This window comes from Thermobia domestica, chromosome 18 (assembly GCF_964235325.1).
Source record: "Thermobia domestica chromosome 18, izTheDome1.hap1.1, whole genome shotgun sequence".
In the NCBI taxonomy this organism is placed as follows: domain Eukaryota; kingdom Metazoa; phylum Arthropoda; class Insecta; order Zygentoma; family Lepismatidae; genus Thermobia; species Thermobia domestica.
Window position 1 is genome coordinate 77353530 of NC_137471.1, and position 16503 is coordinate 77370032.

Consider the following 16503-nt stretch of genomic DNA (forward strand, 5'->3'; position numbering starts at 1 on the left):
AAATGTTATTATTTATTATTTTTTTAATGATCTTTAGTTTGGTAAAAATCCTTTCTTTGGCTTATATTGAAAATAAATATTTGTCCAGTTTTGCGCCCCCCAATCCGGCGCCCGGGGCACAAATCCTGTTTGCCCCCCCTCCCCCAGTTGCCTACTGGTATATAATTTTATTGGCTGATTTGACTTTAAAGCTCCAATTTTACTGAGAGAGGAATGTGTCTTAAAGCGGAACCAGAACCATTATCTGGGTTTGTCTACAAGACAAGTGCTCCAAGACAGAATTAGACTCGGAACAATGCGGGGGGGGGGGGAAATATTTATCCACTGCTTATGGTTATGTATTATTTTTACAATTAATTCTGAAACTTCAGTACTCTTCATATTTTGTTGTAAAACGTTAAAACAGAAAATATAACATAACATACAAGATGTGGATCAACAACTTTTCTTATGATTATTTTATATGAACTACCTAATGAGTGTCCTTGTTGGTAATATTAAAATAAATAAAAAGCAAGAAGGCAGATATTTTTTGTAAACTAAGGATATGTTTATTAGATTTTTTTCTAATATTCACTTAATTATAACATTCAAATGGATTCATAATAAATTACAATTCTTAATTAATAAACTCCAACCTATGACATACAACTATGTCCGTATGTTACTTAATGAAAATGACTTATTATTTATGTACAAGTATCAAAATGATACACTTTTATTCCATCCTTGGAGAATACTACATTTGCACATGTTTATAAAACATCCTTTTCTTATTTATTACTGTGTATATATAATATTGAAGAAATCTTCCTACAATCCAGATTGCATTTTGAACCCAGGACCATAAGGTTCTTCTGTTAGAGATGTAAGCTCACCATGTGGCTCACATGAGAATCGCCCACTCCTGAAAAATATTGATATATATACATATAGTATGCTGATAAAAACACAAACAACTTTTTTTATTTCTATTTATTTATTTACTTACTTTCCTTAGGCAATGACGGAAACTGTAAAATTTGTGTTTTATTAGTTTTCTCATCCGATAAATTACGTCCGTCCCCCTCAGTGACACCCGGTTTGAACACGAGAAGAAGACTATTACATTCGGAGAGGTTCCTTCAGGGATGAAAAATACTTTTACTCTACTGTTTTTAAGCAAGCTATAGTTAACTCGACAATACTGGTGTTGGCATCATAAAGGAAGGGGTGATACTAATTTCGTCTATTAGGGCAGAGTGTGTCAGATAAGTTGTAACATAACTACAGAGTTGTTAGTTGCCATTTTGAAACTTTGATGTTGATCTTCAAAATTTAGCACGTTGGACACTATTTTTTTCAACATCTGTTAAGTCAACAGAGGAGAATAATCCAATATGACGAAACGAGGATAAGATAAATTGTTCACCGGACGACACCCATCCCTCACACTCCGTCGTTCAATCGTTGTAAAGAGGCGAGCATGAAAACATATCAACTGCAATCAGAACGTCCGCCAAGTGTGTAATTAGATTTCTCCAGGCTGCTGCTGAGTTCTCTGAAATTCCAAGATCAGAGAGTTACGCAATCATTTTTCACGAACTACATGATTCAAGGTTGTCTGCCGCCAATCATTCCCACCCTTGGCTATTCTCCTCGTGTACGTCGTTCAGTCCTTTAAAAACTCTCTACAGCACTCGTGCACACAGCCATCATTTATAAATTTTCTGCCCTAAACCTTACTCATGTGGCAATGAACTGCAATCGTATCATACCTTTCCGCCTGGAGAAATCGAAATATACGAGGGGTGATCAGTAAGATAGGTTACAAAGTCTGCAGTGTAACGTGTGTATACTTCACACAACCAGTAGCCAACAGACAGTATATACATTAGGTCATTTTTCGATATAGCATCCATATCGGTTGAGGCACTTGTTGCATCGTGGAGTAAGTTTGAAGATTCCCTCCTGGTAAAAATCCTGCCCTTGCTTGTTCAGCCACGTTGTCACAAATTGTTTCCCCTCCTCGTCTGAAGTGAAGCGACGGCCTCCTAGGTGCTCCTTCACGTGCGGGAACAGGTGAAAGTCGCTTGGGGCGAGGTCTGAGCTATAGGGAGGATGGTCGATGATGTCCCAGCGAAACTGCTTCAATAGCGTGATGGTCGTCTTGGCTCGCTGTATGCAGGTACGCGCTGTCGTGAAGGAAGATGACGCCCTCGGTGAGAAGTCCTGGCCGTAAACTTCTACCAGCTGCCGGTGAATTTCAGTTGCGGTTATATGTTTCGTCCACTGAAATCGAATAACTGAGCCGACTTCCTCGCGAGACCAGTTTTCTAAACGAGTCGCCATTTGTGTTCACCTACAACTAGCGTCCTAGGTGGTGGCTAGCTGAAACTCTGCACAGTTACCAACTTCATGCAGTCAAAATACCGAACTCCTCATTCTTATAGTAGACGAAACTCCAGAAATATCGGCCTTGTAACCTTAGTTTCTGATCCTTCCTCGTATATCATGTAGTTCACACTTGGTGGATGCTGCGATTGTACTTGGTATGCTCGCTGGAATGACTGAGTGGAAGAGTTTGTCCATCGGTGTATGAGATGAACGACGCCTAATAAACAACTCTGTTTTATTCCCGTTTCTTCATTTCACGTGGTTCTCCTCTGGCGGCTTAACAACATTGAAAAAAAAAAAGACTCGAATATACATAGAATTATGCATATACAAAAGATTATACATTACTGTAAGACGAAGTAGTTTATGTAATAAAAGAAATAAATATGATATCTGATACACCCAAGTCTATTGATTAACCTTATAAGTTAGGGCAAATTATTCAGTAGATCGTAGTGTTATTCGAAGTGCATTTGCATATCTAACTTTTGGAACATTGAGTACAAAACAGATATTAAAATTTATACCATTCTATGTCATAGAATCACTAATTTTAAAAGAATAACAAATATTTTCATATTCCATTCTGTTACTTTTAACAGTCGCGTATATATGCTGTTATTGCGTTAGTATATACCAATGGTGTGGTTCAGTTACTGACCCCAATTTATTGCTATACATTTGAATAACGAAAAGTACGTAAATATGTTTGCTAGCGCTATAAACATTTAAATGAAGTTTAAAATGAACGGTTGGGATGCATAATGACTTCAAATAGCGTACGATAACGTCACTTCCGGTTCCTGAAAGAACAAACAACCCTAAAATAAAACACTGCTTATGAATAACTAAAAATAAGGTATATTTAATTGTTGAAAATTTTTACATAATCGCGTGCTTTTTGTTTGTCCATTACGTTTCCTGTAGTTATTCAGTGCTGCACGTCATGCAGGTTCTTTTCATAATTCGTTCTTCCTTCTTAATTCATAAACAAACACTGTGTGACCAGTATATTTTTGGCAACACTAATTTTTTCTATGCCAAATTAATATAGTTGCAATCAGGTGAGATATACCTTCAAAATAGATGTTTTAAATGATCAAAACTGTGTTGGAAAAATTAACAGAGACTGTCAAAAATATTGTATGGGGTCAGTCGCTGACCCCCTCCATTGGTATGTTATGAATTCTACTATTGTCAGACCTATTTATATATTGGTGTAAAGTGAATCTTAGGATATAACAACTATTGACACTTTAGAACTTGCTAACCAAATACTTATATCATGGCCAAACCTTTTGTGCCACACGTTCTTGACAACTTTTATACATACATTAATCTCTTCAGTCATATCATCTTACAACATTCATATCAGACGTAATTAATATAAGTGCTGTCCTTCTTTCCCTCCATACTTTTGCCCCCTTTAACCCTACCGTTGCCGTTATAACAAAATAAGAGTGTCTTTATTTTCTTTCTAGTGTTCATTGTATTAGTTCCACTAAAATCGGAGATGCATTTGTGTGGTTTTCACAGCCATAAATGTGTGCAATATTGAAGTTGGAGGGGGATTTTGCTCCCTTAAAACCCCGGTTGCTGACATAACAAAATACGGATATATCTATTTTGTCTCTAGCGTCCACTGTATAAGTTACATTAAAATCGGAGTGTATTACCTGGGTACCTTCACTGGTAAGTACTTTCTCAAAGGAAAACCTTTTGGAAAAAGTCAAATTTTCAATCCATTGTAACACTGTTCGTATTTATTTAAAATACCTCATATTATGATCATCGTATTCGAGACTAAGATACTGTGGATATGCATTAACCCGTCAGTCTCACTTGCGTTATTACTGTTGTACAGGTCTTCAATATTTGTATGGTTGTGACATTATAGCGTCCTTAGTTTGCACCACTAAATAGTAGGTGTAGTGTTGGATGTTTTCGTTTCACATGTTAGTGCCATTTGAAAAAAAAAAAATGTTTATGTTAGAGTGGCAACGTTGTTAATCTTGTGGTATTGTAAGGCATGCCAAACCCCTACTGATATTTGCATGGTGCAAAATTTCAGTGCTTTTTAATCTGCTAGGTCTAAAAGTTTCAAGAGCGTTTCAAGATAAATGCTTTCTCTATGTCATATAAATTCGACCGAACTCATCCGATTTGGATCAAATTTCGTATAGCGAAAGACACTGACATGCTTCAGAAGCTTGTTAAATATTATGGTGTTTAGAAATTCTGTTCCTCAATTATGCACAATCAAAGTTCTAAAACAATCCATTCGGCATAAAAACTTTACCTCTAAACCAGACTGTTTATCAGGGTATCTCAAATGGTTTGTACACTAGTTATACAACTTGTCAAAACGAAAAATTTACTACGGCCATTATCCGCTAGTGAAGGGAGTATTTCAGAGCCGACAGCCACTCGAGGAACCTTGCCAGTTATCTCAAAAATTCGCTGATGATCCTCGTGATGACCTGTTCTGTTGTGTAGAAGTTAACTTTCAATTCCTTGTGAATATCGTTCTTCACAATTCTATTGCAGATGAATCGTTCGCTTTCACATCAATGAAAGTCATGTACAGTCACTAAATTCTTACGATTATGTAAAATAAAAATCAAATTAACGACGATTTTTTATGACTAGGCGTACATTACTTATTCTACATTTTCTTCGGGTCAGGGGATGCTACATTATGAAGTAAAAATTAATCTCTTCTCAGCCGTTTACCATCTTCTCATGAAAACGCAAACGTCTGGGATATTATGGAGATCCTACGGGGTGCCACTATATACTTGTCATATGCTGCATATGTATATAAGGCTTATGTTAACTAGAACACACTCAGGCTCAATTACGGTGTGCTTTCTTTAATTTCACAATAGCACGTAAAAGGAAGCTGATGATGATGATCATTAATGTTGTGGTTGATTAATATCATGAATTCCTCCGCATCAACATACCTTATGAATCTGAAATACAATACTAATCTGGATATGTTCTATGATTATAATCAGTTTTTCTTCTATTTTAATTTCTCATTCACACTTCTAGCTAGATACTCGATCGTCTTTCAGCAGGACGACTTTTGAGCTTAAATTGTGAGGATGTTTGACTATTCACATACTACTATATAGGAGCTCCCTCTTGGTTAAGTGATTAGCGTACAAGTGGTTGGCGTGGGAGATCTGGGTTCGATTCCCGGAGGTAACACATATAGTTTGGATCCCATGTTAAGCTGTACGTCCACGTCTCATATAGCCCCGTTGCTGAAAGGACACTAAACTCAAAATCAAATCAAATCAAATCAAGTCAAGACATACTAGTATATATTAGTTCCGTACCGATAAGTAAGTCTATATATTCCAGTGCTTAAACAACGAAAACATTCTATGGGAGTGTTACATGTACCAGGATAAGTCAACACACAACTCGCAAAATGAAATATCCTCCAATTGGTACAATGTAGCATTGATGTATCATTCGTCTTTCTTATTATTTCTGCAAGTGTAGGTGTAGGTGGCAGCATCAACGTTTATCGTAGAAAGCGCTAGGGTCAATGTCTCGTGCGAGGGTGTCATTTAAGGGCCAACTGGGTAAGTTGGCAGGTGTGTTGAGTGTTTGTGCACGGTGTCGACTAATGGGCCATAACTCCATTGCTATGGGCCCAGGGCAAATCTTCTGAAGAAGTGTACATGGAAATGGTACCTGTTATAGTAACAACTCTTTCGCCAGGAAAGCCGTTTACAGCTGAGTGAAACATTTTAAGCGTGGGGGAACCGGTATGAGTGATACTGATCGTCGAAAAGAAAATCTTTGAGCTTTACGTCCCACGGTTATGCTAGGCTAAAGGAGACGGTGATGATGAGAAATGAATGAAATGGTGGAATGAAGAAAGTGGGAGGAAAAGCGAGGAAACCCACGCACACGGTGTTTGTCCCCACAAAGTTCACATGGTGCGAGCTGGGATCGAACCAGAGACCCCATGTACCAGAGGTGAACGCTCTACCACTGAGCCTCCGCGGCCCCTGGTTGTCCAAAGAATTTCACAGTGACGCTACCCAAAGGCCAGTTGAAGACAGGATCCGACGTCTAACTATCAACGACCTAGCTTTACAGCTAATTTGTTCACATGCAACAACGTACAGCATTGTACATGACACACTCAATTACCACAAAATGTGAGCTCGATGTATTTCCCGTACTCACTTACCAACGCAAATAAACCAGAATGGTTCTGTCATTACAGCACTTCATGAGGTAAAGAGTTTCTGAAGCACATTGTCCTTGGGAACAAAATCATCAGTTTGAACCGGAAACAAAACGTGTCAGTACGAAATTGAAACATCCCTCCAACTTAAAACGAAGAAATTTAAGATAACGGACTGTGATGGTTAGTCTTTTCGGACAGTGATTTTTTTTTTTCCCCAAGTCACACTGTCACTGCAGCCACGCACCATCAACCATTCGAAGGAGACTTCCAGATGCTTTGAGAGTTGGAGTTGTTCTGTTGGATGACAACGCTCGTCCGCACCGAGTGCCTGTTGATCAAGAAGTTTTGTGTTGAAGCAACTGACCCTAGAGCACAAAGCAAGGCGCACAGGGTCAGCATTGACATTTATGCAACGATACAACTGACGATGGATTTCAATCGGTGCTATGCCCTGTGCATTCAAAAACTTTATCACTGCTCGCACTTCACACGCGGCGGGAGCTGGAATAGGAACGCCAATCTTCAATCACTGCCACGACGCTACTGAGAGAATTAGGGAAGTTCTGCTGGCGCATGCGCCATGTTAGGACCTTACTCTCTCACGTACACGCAGACGCTTCGCGCAACATACGGTTTCCTAGCTATGGGACGCGTAGGAAACTTACTTTCTGGATGCGCCTCGTATTATTTACCTTCACACAACTGTTTTTTTCTCAAGTGACATTCTTTAAACAACATACCTGTGTAGCTAGTGGTCGCGCGAAGAATTACAACTAACATAAAATTGCATGTGTAGGACTAACATAAAATAAAATGTGTAGAACTCACCTAGGTCCAGGTGTTGGTTTCTTGCCAGCTTTCAGGTCTTCTATAATCTCATTTGTATCTTCAGGAGTTAAATCTTCCTGTTAGAGACAATTAAAGGATACACATTAAACATAGACTGAAAAAATTACAGGATTAACTTAATATAATGATAACTTACTAATTCAACACTAAAATGATGGTAAAGGGTGTAATGTTACATATTGGATTGATGCCATAAAGATGTCCGACTTTTCGTCTAGTGGGAAACTATTCTCTGTAACGCGATATGAACCATTGTGAACTGTTGAAGTAGCTGCTTTGCTTTTATGGTCATGTTCCTTGATAGCTGCGAGTTAGGAAATGTTCTCAGTTTAGGCCCAAATCCCTAGATCTTCCCACGCAGTATCCGTGACATCTCTGTGGATACAGTTTCATTTCTTTCGCCCCGACACTTTACTTCCTTACCGAATTTCGTTGCAGTCGGGTGCGCACACTTCTGATGGGCTGTTTAGTCCTTACAGTACGTGGATATCCGTGACACTTGATGGTATCTCTCTGTGGTTCAATCGACCAACACACAGGTAATCTCTGGTGGCTGCAGACACACTTGCGGTTTACCTGACTTATGCAAACTAAATACTGCTGTTATCCTGCTTTCGTTTGTAGCCTATTCCATTTAGAACAAAGAGTACCTCGCCCTAATATGCGTTTTGGCAGCTTTTATCCTGGCGTGTACAAAAATAAAATACATATAAGAAAAAATCCTCTCTCTCTCTCACACACACATGCATACATACTTACATATATATCTATATATATATACACACAGGGTATCTCACTTAACTTTGCGACCGCGAATATTTCCGAAATGACAAAAAATTTGACAAATCTAGTTACGCAGAAACGTACCAATGCCAGGGGCCACAAATGTTCTATAAACAACAAGTACCCCCAGGGGTCCTATCATAGGGCCCCAGGAGCCAACTTGAAAATTTCAAATGGAAACCCCCTATTTTTATTGCAGATTACGATTGTGATCAAAACAAAGCAACTTTTACTTGAAGCACTTTTTCATTATTCTAATAGATGGCGCTGCAATCATAAAAAAATGAATATCATCGTACGTACGCCCCCTAACTTTGCGACCTCAAATATTTCCAAAATAATAAAAAATGTAACAAATCTATTTAGGTAAGAATGTGCACATGTCAGAGGCCTATAAAATTCTGTAAACAAGAAGTACCCCCAGGAATCCCATCATAGGACCCCAGGGGTCAACCGGAAAATTTCAAATGGAAACTCCCTATTTTTATTGCAGATTCTGATTCTACGGTCAAAACAAAATAACTTTTGCTTGAAGTATTTTTTCGTTATTCTAATAGATAGTGCTGTAATTGAAAAAAAAAAAAATCATCGTAGTACATCCCCTAACTTTGCGACCTCAAATATTTCCGAAATAACAAAAAATGTAACAAATCTATTTAGGTAAGTATGTACACAAGTCAGAGGCCTTAAAATTCTATAAACAACAAGTGTCCCCAGGAGTCCCATCATAGGACTCCAGGGGCCAACTTGAAAGTTTTGAATAGAAACTCCCTATTTTTGTTGCAGATTCGAATTTGGGATCGCAAATACGCAAATTTTGCTTGAAGTACTTTTCGTTACCCGCCTACATGGCGCTGTAATCACACACAAAAAAAGAAATATCATGGTACATTACCTGGGATTGATTAAAAAAAAAAAAAAAAAAAAAAAAACTAAATATCTCGAGAAATACATATGCAATTAAAAAGCACGAAATATGGACCAATATTTTAAAAACTCTTAGCATAAAACAAAATTGCTTTCATTTACATTTCAATGCGACCATGGTAGACAACTACGATATGGAAAGGAAAGTTTTTGTATTTTGCAACAAACATCTTCCCTAGAATTGTAAAGGTCAAGTAGACCAATATGTTTGTTAAATATCACGTCACATGGACAGATTAAGTAAAATCATTTTTTCACACTAGTATGTAAAAGCACAAATGACAAAGGAGATTTCACAGGAGAATAAATTTACAAAACCTGGATAAAGCGCAAAGAAACTTAATTGATATACAGGGCTATTATAAATGATCTTCACGATTTTAAACGTTAGTAACTCACGTTTGTTTAGTCACAATGACATGCAGCTTATGTTAAATTAGAGAAAACTCAAAATTATTTTTTGTTTATAAACTCATGCGTGTTATGCTCATGATGCGTGAGTTGCTCAAGATGAGTGCAGTTTGTAATTCAACATACATCAGTTTGATAGTCTAATTCTTGGCACAGTCTTTTTGATATTCCAGAGTCAAGAAATCCATCTGTTTCTTAAATACGTTCTGAAAGTTCAGTTAAATTATTAGGGAGGGTTGACTGATACACTTGGATTTAACATAACCCTAACTTCGTTGAAAATTCCGTTTCACATGAAAGTAGAGAATAAAAAAACGTTGTCCTATCTTCGTTTCCTGATATCTAAATTACTGTTATCCTAGTTACGGAATGTGTAACTACACATCAGCTTTACCAGCCACGTAGTGTTTTCCTTTTTTTTTTTCGAAGAACTTGATTATCATGAGTCCCCTTGCCTCTCTCGACTTGGTTGTCTAAAATTGGCAGATGAACAAAGTGTAACTGATGTTTCACAACATATGCTCAAACTGCACACCTTTCTTGGTCTGGCAATGAGCAATTCGATGGTAAAACACAAATACTACATTCCTGGTGGAGTCCAGTTCAATAAGTACAACTTCATCAACAACATCAACAACACCTTCATCAACTTCATCTGCAATAAAAATAAAGGGTTTCAATTTTAAAAATTCAAGTTGGCTTCTGGGGGCCCTATAATGGGACCCCTGGCGGCACTTGTTGTTCACAGAACTTTATAGGAATCTGACATGGGTACTACATTGTTCCGTAACTACATTGGTCACATTTTTTCATTTCGGAAATACTTTAGGTTGCAGAGATAGGAGATACATGATGATATTTATTTTTATGCAATTACAGGGCCATTTATTACAATAACGAAAAAGTGCTTCAAGTAAAAGTTGCTTTGTTTTGATCACAAAATCATAATCTGCAATAAAAATAGGGGGTTTCCATTTGAAGTTTTCTAGTTGGCCCCTGGGGTCCTATGATAGGACCCCTGGGGACACTTGTTGTTTACAGAATTTGATAGGCTTCTGACATGTGCACATTCTTACCTAAACAGATTTATTACATTTTTTGTTATTTCGGAAATATTTGAGGTCGCAAAGTTAGATGATGTACGTACGATGATATTTTTTATTTATTTATTTATTTTGACTTATTTTACATGTCGAGGTTAAGGCTATATGTAGCCTTATCTACCACCTAAACATGACACAAAATTGAAAAATCAAAGGATATAGCTAACAATAGCAAAAGGAAAAAAAAAGTTAGAAAGTAAAAAAAAAAAAAAAAAAAAAACAAACACAAGAAACAGACTGTCAATTGGACACACACACACACAAATATAATATAGTGCTACACGAAAGTACATACATGTTATAATATGTAATAAGTGTTGAGTTTCATATCTTTATGACAGGCTTCTCTATTGGCTCTTCTGTCTCTGTGTCCATTCAACCCTGCTTCGATAACAATAAATTATATACTGCTCTTTTAAAAGATGCTAAAGATTTTGACTCACGTACCGAGGTTGGCAAAGTATTCCAATCACGATACGTTGAAATTATATATGATTTGGATGAATAAGTTGATCTATGAATAGGAATTGCAAGTTGGCTATTAAAACGTGATCTTGTGCCCCTCTCATGGAAATCGCTTAAAAAATTAAGATGTTTTAGAAGATAGGAAGGTTCTGTAAAAGTAAGTGTTTTATACAGCAGTACCAACGAGTGCAATTTTCGCCGTTGCTGCATCTTCAGCCATTGCAGATTTTTAAAGAATGGCGTAACATGATTTGAGAATTTTAAGTTAAAAATAAAACGTATACAAGCATTTTGTACTCGCTGCAAACGCTTTTGTAAATGTATATCAGCGTCAGTTAAGGCGGTGTCACAGTACTCCAAATGTGGTACCACTAGGGTTTGAACAAGAGTTTTTTTCAACTGTGTTGGTAAAAAGTTTTTTAATTTGCTGAGAGAATGAAGAATTCCAAAAGCCTTCTTGCATGATGCGTTAATTTGATCGGACCAAGTTAAATATTTGTTAAGTATGACGCCAAGATTTTTCACAGAGGAAGAGAAGGGAATATTTTCGCCTTCTAAAGTTATATTGGGAACAAGTGAAGCATCTATTAACGTCGTTGCACGTTTGGAAGTAATTAAAATTGACTTTGATTTGACTGGATTTATAATCAAACAATTATTTGCTGACCATTTAGCCAAATTACTCAAGTCTTCGTTCATCTTTGTTATACAAGTATCTATTTGCTTTGGTGAAGAAGATAGATACAATTGAACATCGTCCGCATACATGTGATACTTACAGTGTTTTAGAGATTGTGCTAAGTCATTAATATAAAGGCAGAAAAGAAGAGGCCCTAAAACACTACCTTGAGGAACCCCACAAGGAAGGTTACGCTGACCAGAAACTAAGTTGACAACCACCACATACTGTTATTTTTTTTTGCGATTACAGCGCCATCTATTAGAATAACGAAAAAGTGCTTTAAATAAAAGTTGCTTTGTTTTGATCGCAGAATCAGAATCTGCAATAAAAATAGGGGGGTTTACATTTGAAATTTTCCAGTTGGCCCCTGGAGCCCTATGATGGGACCCCTGGGGGCACTTGTTGTTTGCAGAATTTTATAGGCCCCTGGCATGAGTACATTCTTGCGTAACTAGATTTGTCAAATTTTTTGTCATTTTGGAAATATTTGAAGTCGCAAAGTTAGGTGAGGCACCCTATAATTATATATATATATATATATATATATATATATATATATATATATATATATATATAGAGAGAGAGAGAGAGAGAGAGAGAGAGAGAGAGATTGTGATAATATATCTTTAATATCAGGTGCTATCTGCACGATCCTAGGTTCGAGAAGTATGGATGTAAATTCAGCAATGACAAGAAGAAACAAAAAGAATGAAGTTGAAAAAAGACATCTTGCAGTTATTTTCTAGCCTAATCGTTAATATTTTTTAGTCAAAGTAACAAACAAATGAAGAAGTTAAAACTCTACCACTCCATATTATAAAGTTGTACAAACATTGAACGGGCCTTCAAGTTACAGGGAATTCAAATATAGGGGAAAAGATCCAAATCAGTTTGAACCACACTTGTTTCAGGTGATCTCACTCCAGGATATCAAATAATAAACATTTTTTACAATCGAGCCAAGAGAATCTCCACAAGAATGATGGACAACGGATTGGGTTGAGATAGTATTAAACTAATAGCAAGGAGTATTATTAATTTATATGCATTTTAGTAGATTCTATTACCACTATAGAGAAAACTTCTAGTCCTCACCTACTACGTAGCTATAGGCTACAGTACTATCGGTGTGTACATTCTCGTACCCTCTGTTCGATTTAAAAAAATTTTCTTTTATTTATTTACAAATAAATACAAAAGAAACAATGTGATCACTCACACAGGCAATTATAGCATAAAAGTTATTAAAACATCAATTTCGATGTTTTCCCAACATAACTGCTAATAGAACATAACGAACACTTTTTAACATTATATTCTAATTTACTAACCTGTGACATGCTGCTGTATCCATTAAAAATTAGACAGATATTGTATATTTCAAATACATGAACTAATATTCGTCTGTAGTTTATTAGGCTTATTCTATTTTGTGAAGAGAATTGGTCACATATAATTTATCTTAAGTCCAGTAGTATTACGGAAATACAAAATGTTTTCAAACTGTAAGATACATTTCGTATATGCGTCTCTTACACTCACCACCCAAGTTACAGTTTCTCAGTTGATTCTGCGCTTTTATGATTTTTTACAGGATAACAAAGTTAGAAATTAAATAAATCTAAGTTCGCAGCCTTAGCAGGTGCTGACGAAGGAACCAACGAAGATCGAAATCATTCACAAGGATTGCCAGATATTATTTACGAAATACAGATATAAATTAATTAGAATACATACTACATTATTTATTTCTTTTGTCTCTTCTCGAGACTTTCAAAACGTAGTTCATTAGTGGGTAAATCCTAAAGAATCCTTCAATGAATGTATAAGCACTATTTCAAAATCTTCGGATTACCAGCTTAGAACAATTTTGAAAGTAAATGATGCCAAATCTAACTATGAAGTTATCATGTTGGTACATTTGGTGAATTCCTTTGTAATCGAAAAAATATTTACCTAAATCTATAAATGTGATATGAGAAAAAATAAAGTTTGTTTTATACTAAACTTGTAAAAACTAATTTTTATGTATAAAATCTGTAATGTTGATATCCCAATCTTTATCCATATTTCACGGGTTCTTGGCCCCTTTACATACACTCCTTTCAATTACGGATGAAGAAGGCGTAAAATTTTAATCATGTCCTAAACTGTATGTTTAGACTTGTTTTAATGTTCAGAAAAATATGAGACTGCTTCCTTGTCATCTCTCGATTCCCTTAGGTTTTCTTTAAGTCCAGTACTTAAGTTTCATTTAGTTGCATTACTTGAACACCAAATTTGGTAAAAACCACTTTAAAGAACGTTTATCCACAAAATAATACTTGTATTTGCTAATATTTCTTTCGGTGGAATAAAACTAACTTTTAAGTGGAATAAGCCTAATAATGCAACGACAAAGAATATTCACTCATATATTCGAAATAATTAAAACATACCTAATATTTCGTGGATATAGGAACACGTCCAAGGTTAGTAAATTATATTTTTTTTTTTTCAACATATTTACGTCATCAGTGGAATTCCTACTTTCCCTTACAATGATCTTATTATCGATATTTTTCTACACGTACACATATGAAAAGTAACAAACAGAAAATTATTAAAACAAATTAACACAACTACTATACTACGATACAAAATGAAAGATACACTATAAGTAACACACTTACATAATAATCATCGTTAATTTGCATCATGGGTGCATTGACACAAGCTCCCAGGCACTCTACTTCCCCCAAGGTAAAGAGACCGTCTTTGGTAGTTTCTCCAACTTCTATGCCTAATTTATCCTTGATACAATTTACTATATCTTCTGATCCTCGCAACCAACATGGTGTTGTTGTACAAACTTCCAGCCTGTATTTGCCTACAGGACTCCTATGATAAAGAAAATACTCAATATATTAACGACATATTAGACCGTTCTCATATTTTAAACCTTTCTAATTCCTATATAATGGCTTCAGAACGTCTTACACTGTTCTCAAGACAAAGTCTCTAACTATTCTCACGCTTCCACCTAATTATTTACTACAGGAGTAGAGTGATAGTTTCTGGTCAGATTTTCTAAACTGGGTTTTTCGGTTCCTCCGTCTTCTATAGTCAGTTACGACTTAAATGATGGTAGGAGTTCAAGAACCTAGTCTGAGTGAGGACTGGAACCTAAGTGAAGGTTTAGAATTCTTTTTAAGTGTGTAGTTGCGTCCTAAATAATGGGCGAGATTCAAATGAGAATCTAGATTTTCTTTATAGTGTCAGTCCAATTGAAGATTTAAGTTTAAGTGGGAGCGAGTTAAAGAAACTCTTACGGACAGTCTTAACGAGGCTGACATTAAGTGGAAATTAGTTTTTCCCACAACAGAAAGCTGCAATGACGCACTACGTGACGATAGAAAATTCTGAATTCTATTTCTTTTTCTTTAACATAACCCTTGGAAAAGTAAAATTACTTATCATAGAAATTTAGGAGACGAAATGACTCAAGAGAATTATTATTCTTAAATTAAGATCGCATCAATTCGTTTTCTCTCGTTATTACTCTCTCCCTAGTAATATTAGATAGTGGTTTCGTTAATAAATTGTTCTTAGCCTACATCTTCTGTTTTGACAAATTTAATGGTATAAAGTTTAACAGTCGTTATATAGATCAATGTGTTAATACGTAATAGTACGCTTTTTTTTCTTGAAAAACAAACCCCCTAGACGACAGCCATAAATACATAAAGGAAGAATTCATTAATCCAAAATTAGATCTGAATTAGAGAAGCAGTAAGAAATTAGAACATTTAGTCGGAGATTGAACCAGGGACCCCAAAGCACCAGAGTCAAACGCTCTCCCACTGAGCCACCGTGCCTCCGATGTAGTTTTAAGTCCAGGGAAGCTGAAGATCTAACTAGATTCTAAACAGAGGAGAACATGCACGAAGTTTGTCTGTTTGTGAAAACTGGAAGGTTTATTATTGTGTTGTTTCAACGCCTTCTACAACGTTCCTCGCTCTTACCCCAATGTTGATTTCTGCACATACATCACAGGATCTTTCTTATATTAAGCATTAGTCTCTTATATTAAAATGTTGCTGCAACGAACGCTAGCATAATGAAATGTTCAGAATTCCAAGTAATTTATATGCCCATTCCTTTTCCCCTATTTGATGTGTGTTAAGACATTTCATTTTAAAGAACATCTTATTTTAACAAATAAAAATTTCGCCTTCCTGTTATGAGGTGGAAGAGGAAGAAGTCCCTCAAAGTGATCGGGAGAGAGTAACTCTTGTGCAGACAACAAACATGACATGTGGTCTTCGAGATTTTCTTCTATCACAAAGTGATGTCAGAATCTGTGTTAAATTTACATGCGGTAGTTGGCGACTATCTTGAAATGTCTGTTAGTATTCAGAAGAAAGTCATTCACATTTTCTACAAATAACAGTCCACAACATTGTGCACAATGTAAAAAATTAGTATGCTCAAAAATTACAGAAATACCTCTTGCGATTACTGTATATCTTAATCCTTGTCAGGAAAGTTGCAGAACTGAGCTAATAATAAAAAATAAATAAATAAAAAATAAAATAAAATAAAACAGTCAACTCATCAACTAATGGTCCTTGGTTTTATGGAATAGTCCCTTGGCTCAATATGCACAGCTATCAACGTTTCTGCAAGTCTTTGTAGCAACCTGAGAATTT

The 16503-nt window shown here is 36.1% G+C and overlaps 1 protein-coding gene across 1 annotated transcript in view; it reads right to left on the reverse strand.

Annotated features, from left to right (window-relative positions):
* Positions 1–528: 528 nt before the first annotated feature.
* Positions 529–16503, reverse strand: part of ND-24 (NADH dehydrogenase ubiquinone) — a 38478-nt gene continuing 22503 nt past the window's right edge. Inside the window, exons 5-7 of the mRNA XM_081746280.1 lie at positions 14485–14692; positions 7421–7497; positions 529–907 (exon numbers count right to left, since the gene is read on the reverse strand). Of these exons, the coding sequence (XP_081602406.1) occupies positions 814–907; positions 7421–7497; positions 14485–14692 (379 nt within the window). The 3' untranslated portion in view covers positions 529–813. The remainder of the gene's footprint in view (positions 908–7420; positions 7498–14484; positions 14693–16503) is intronic.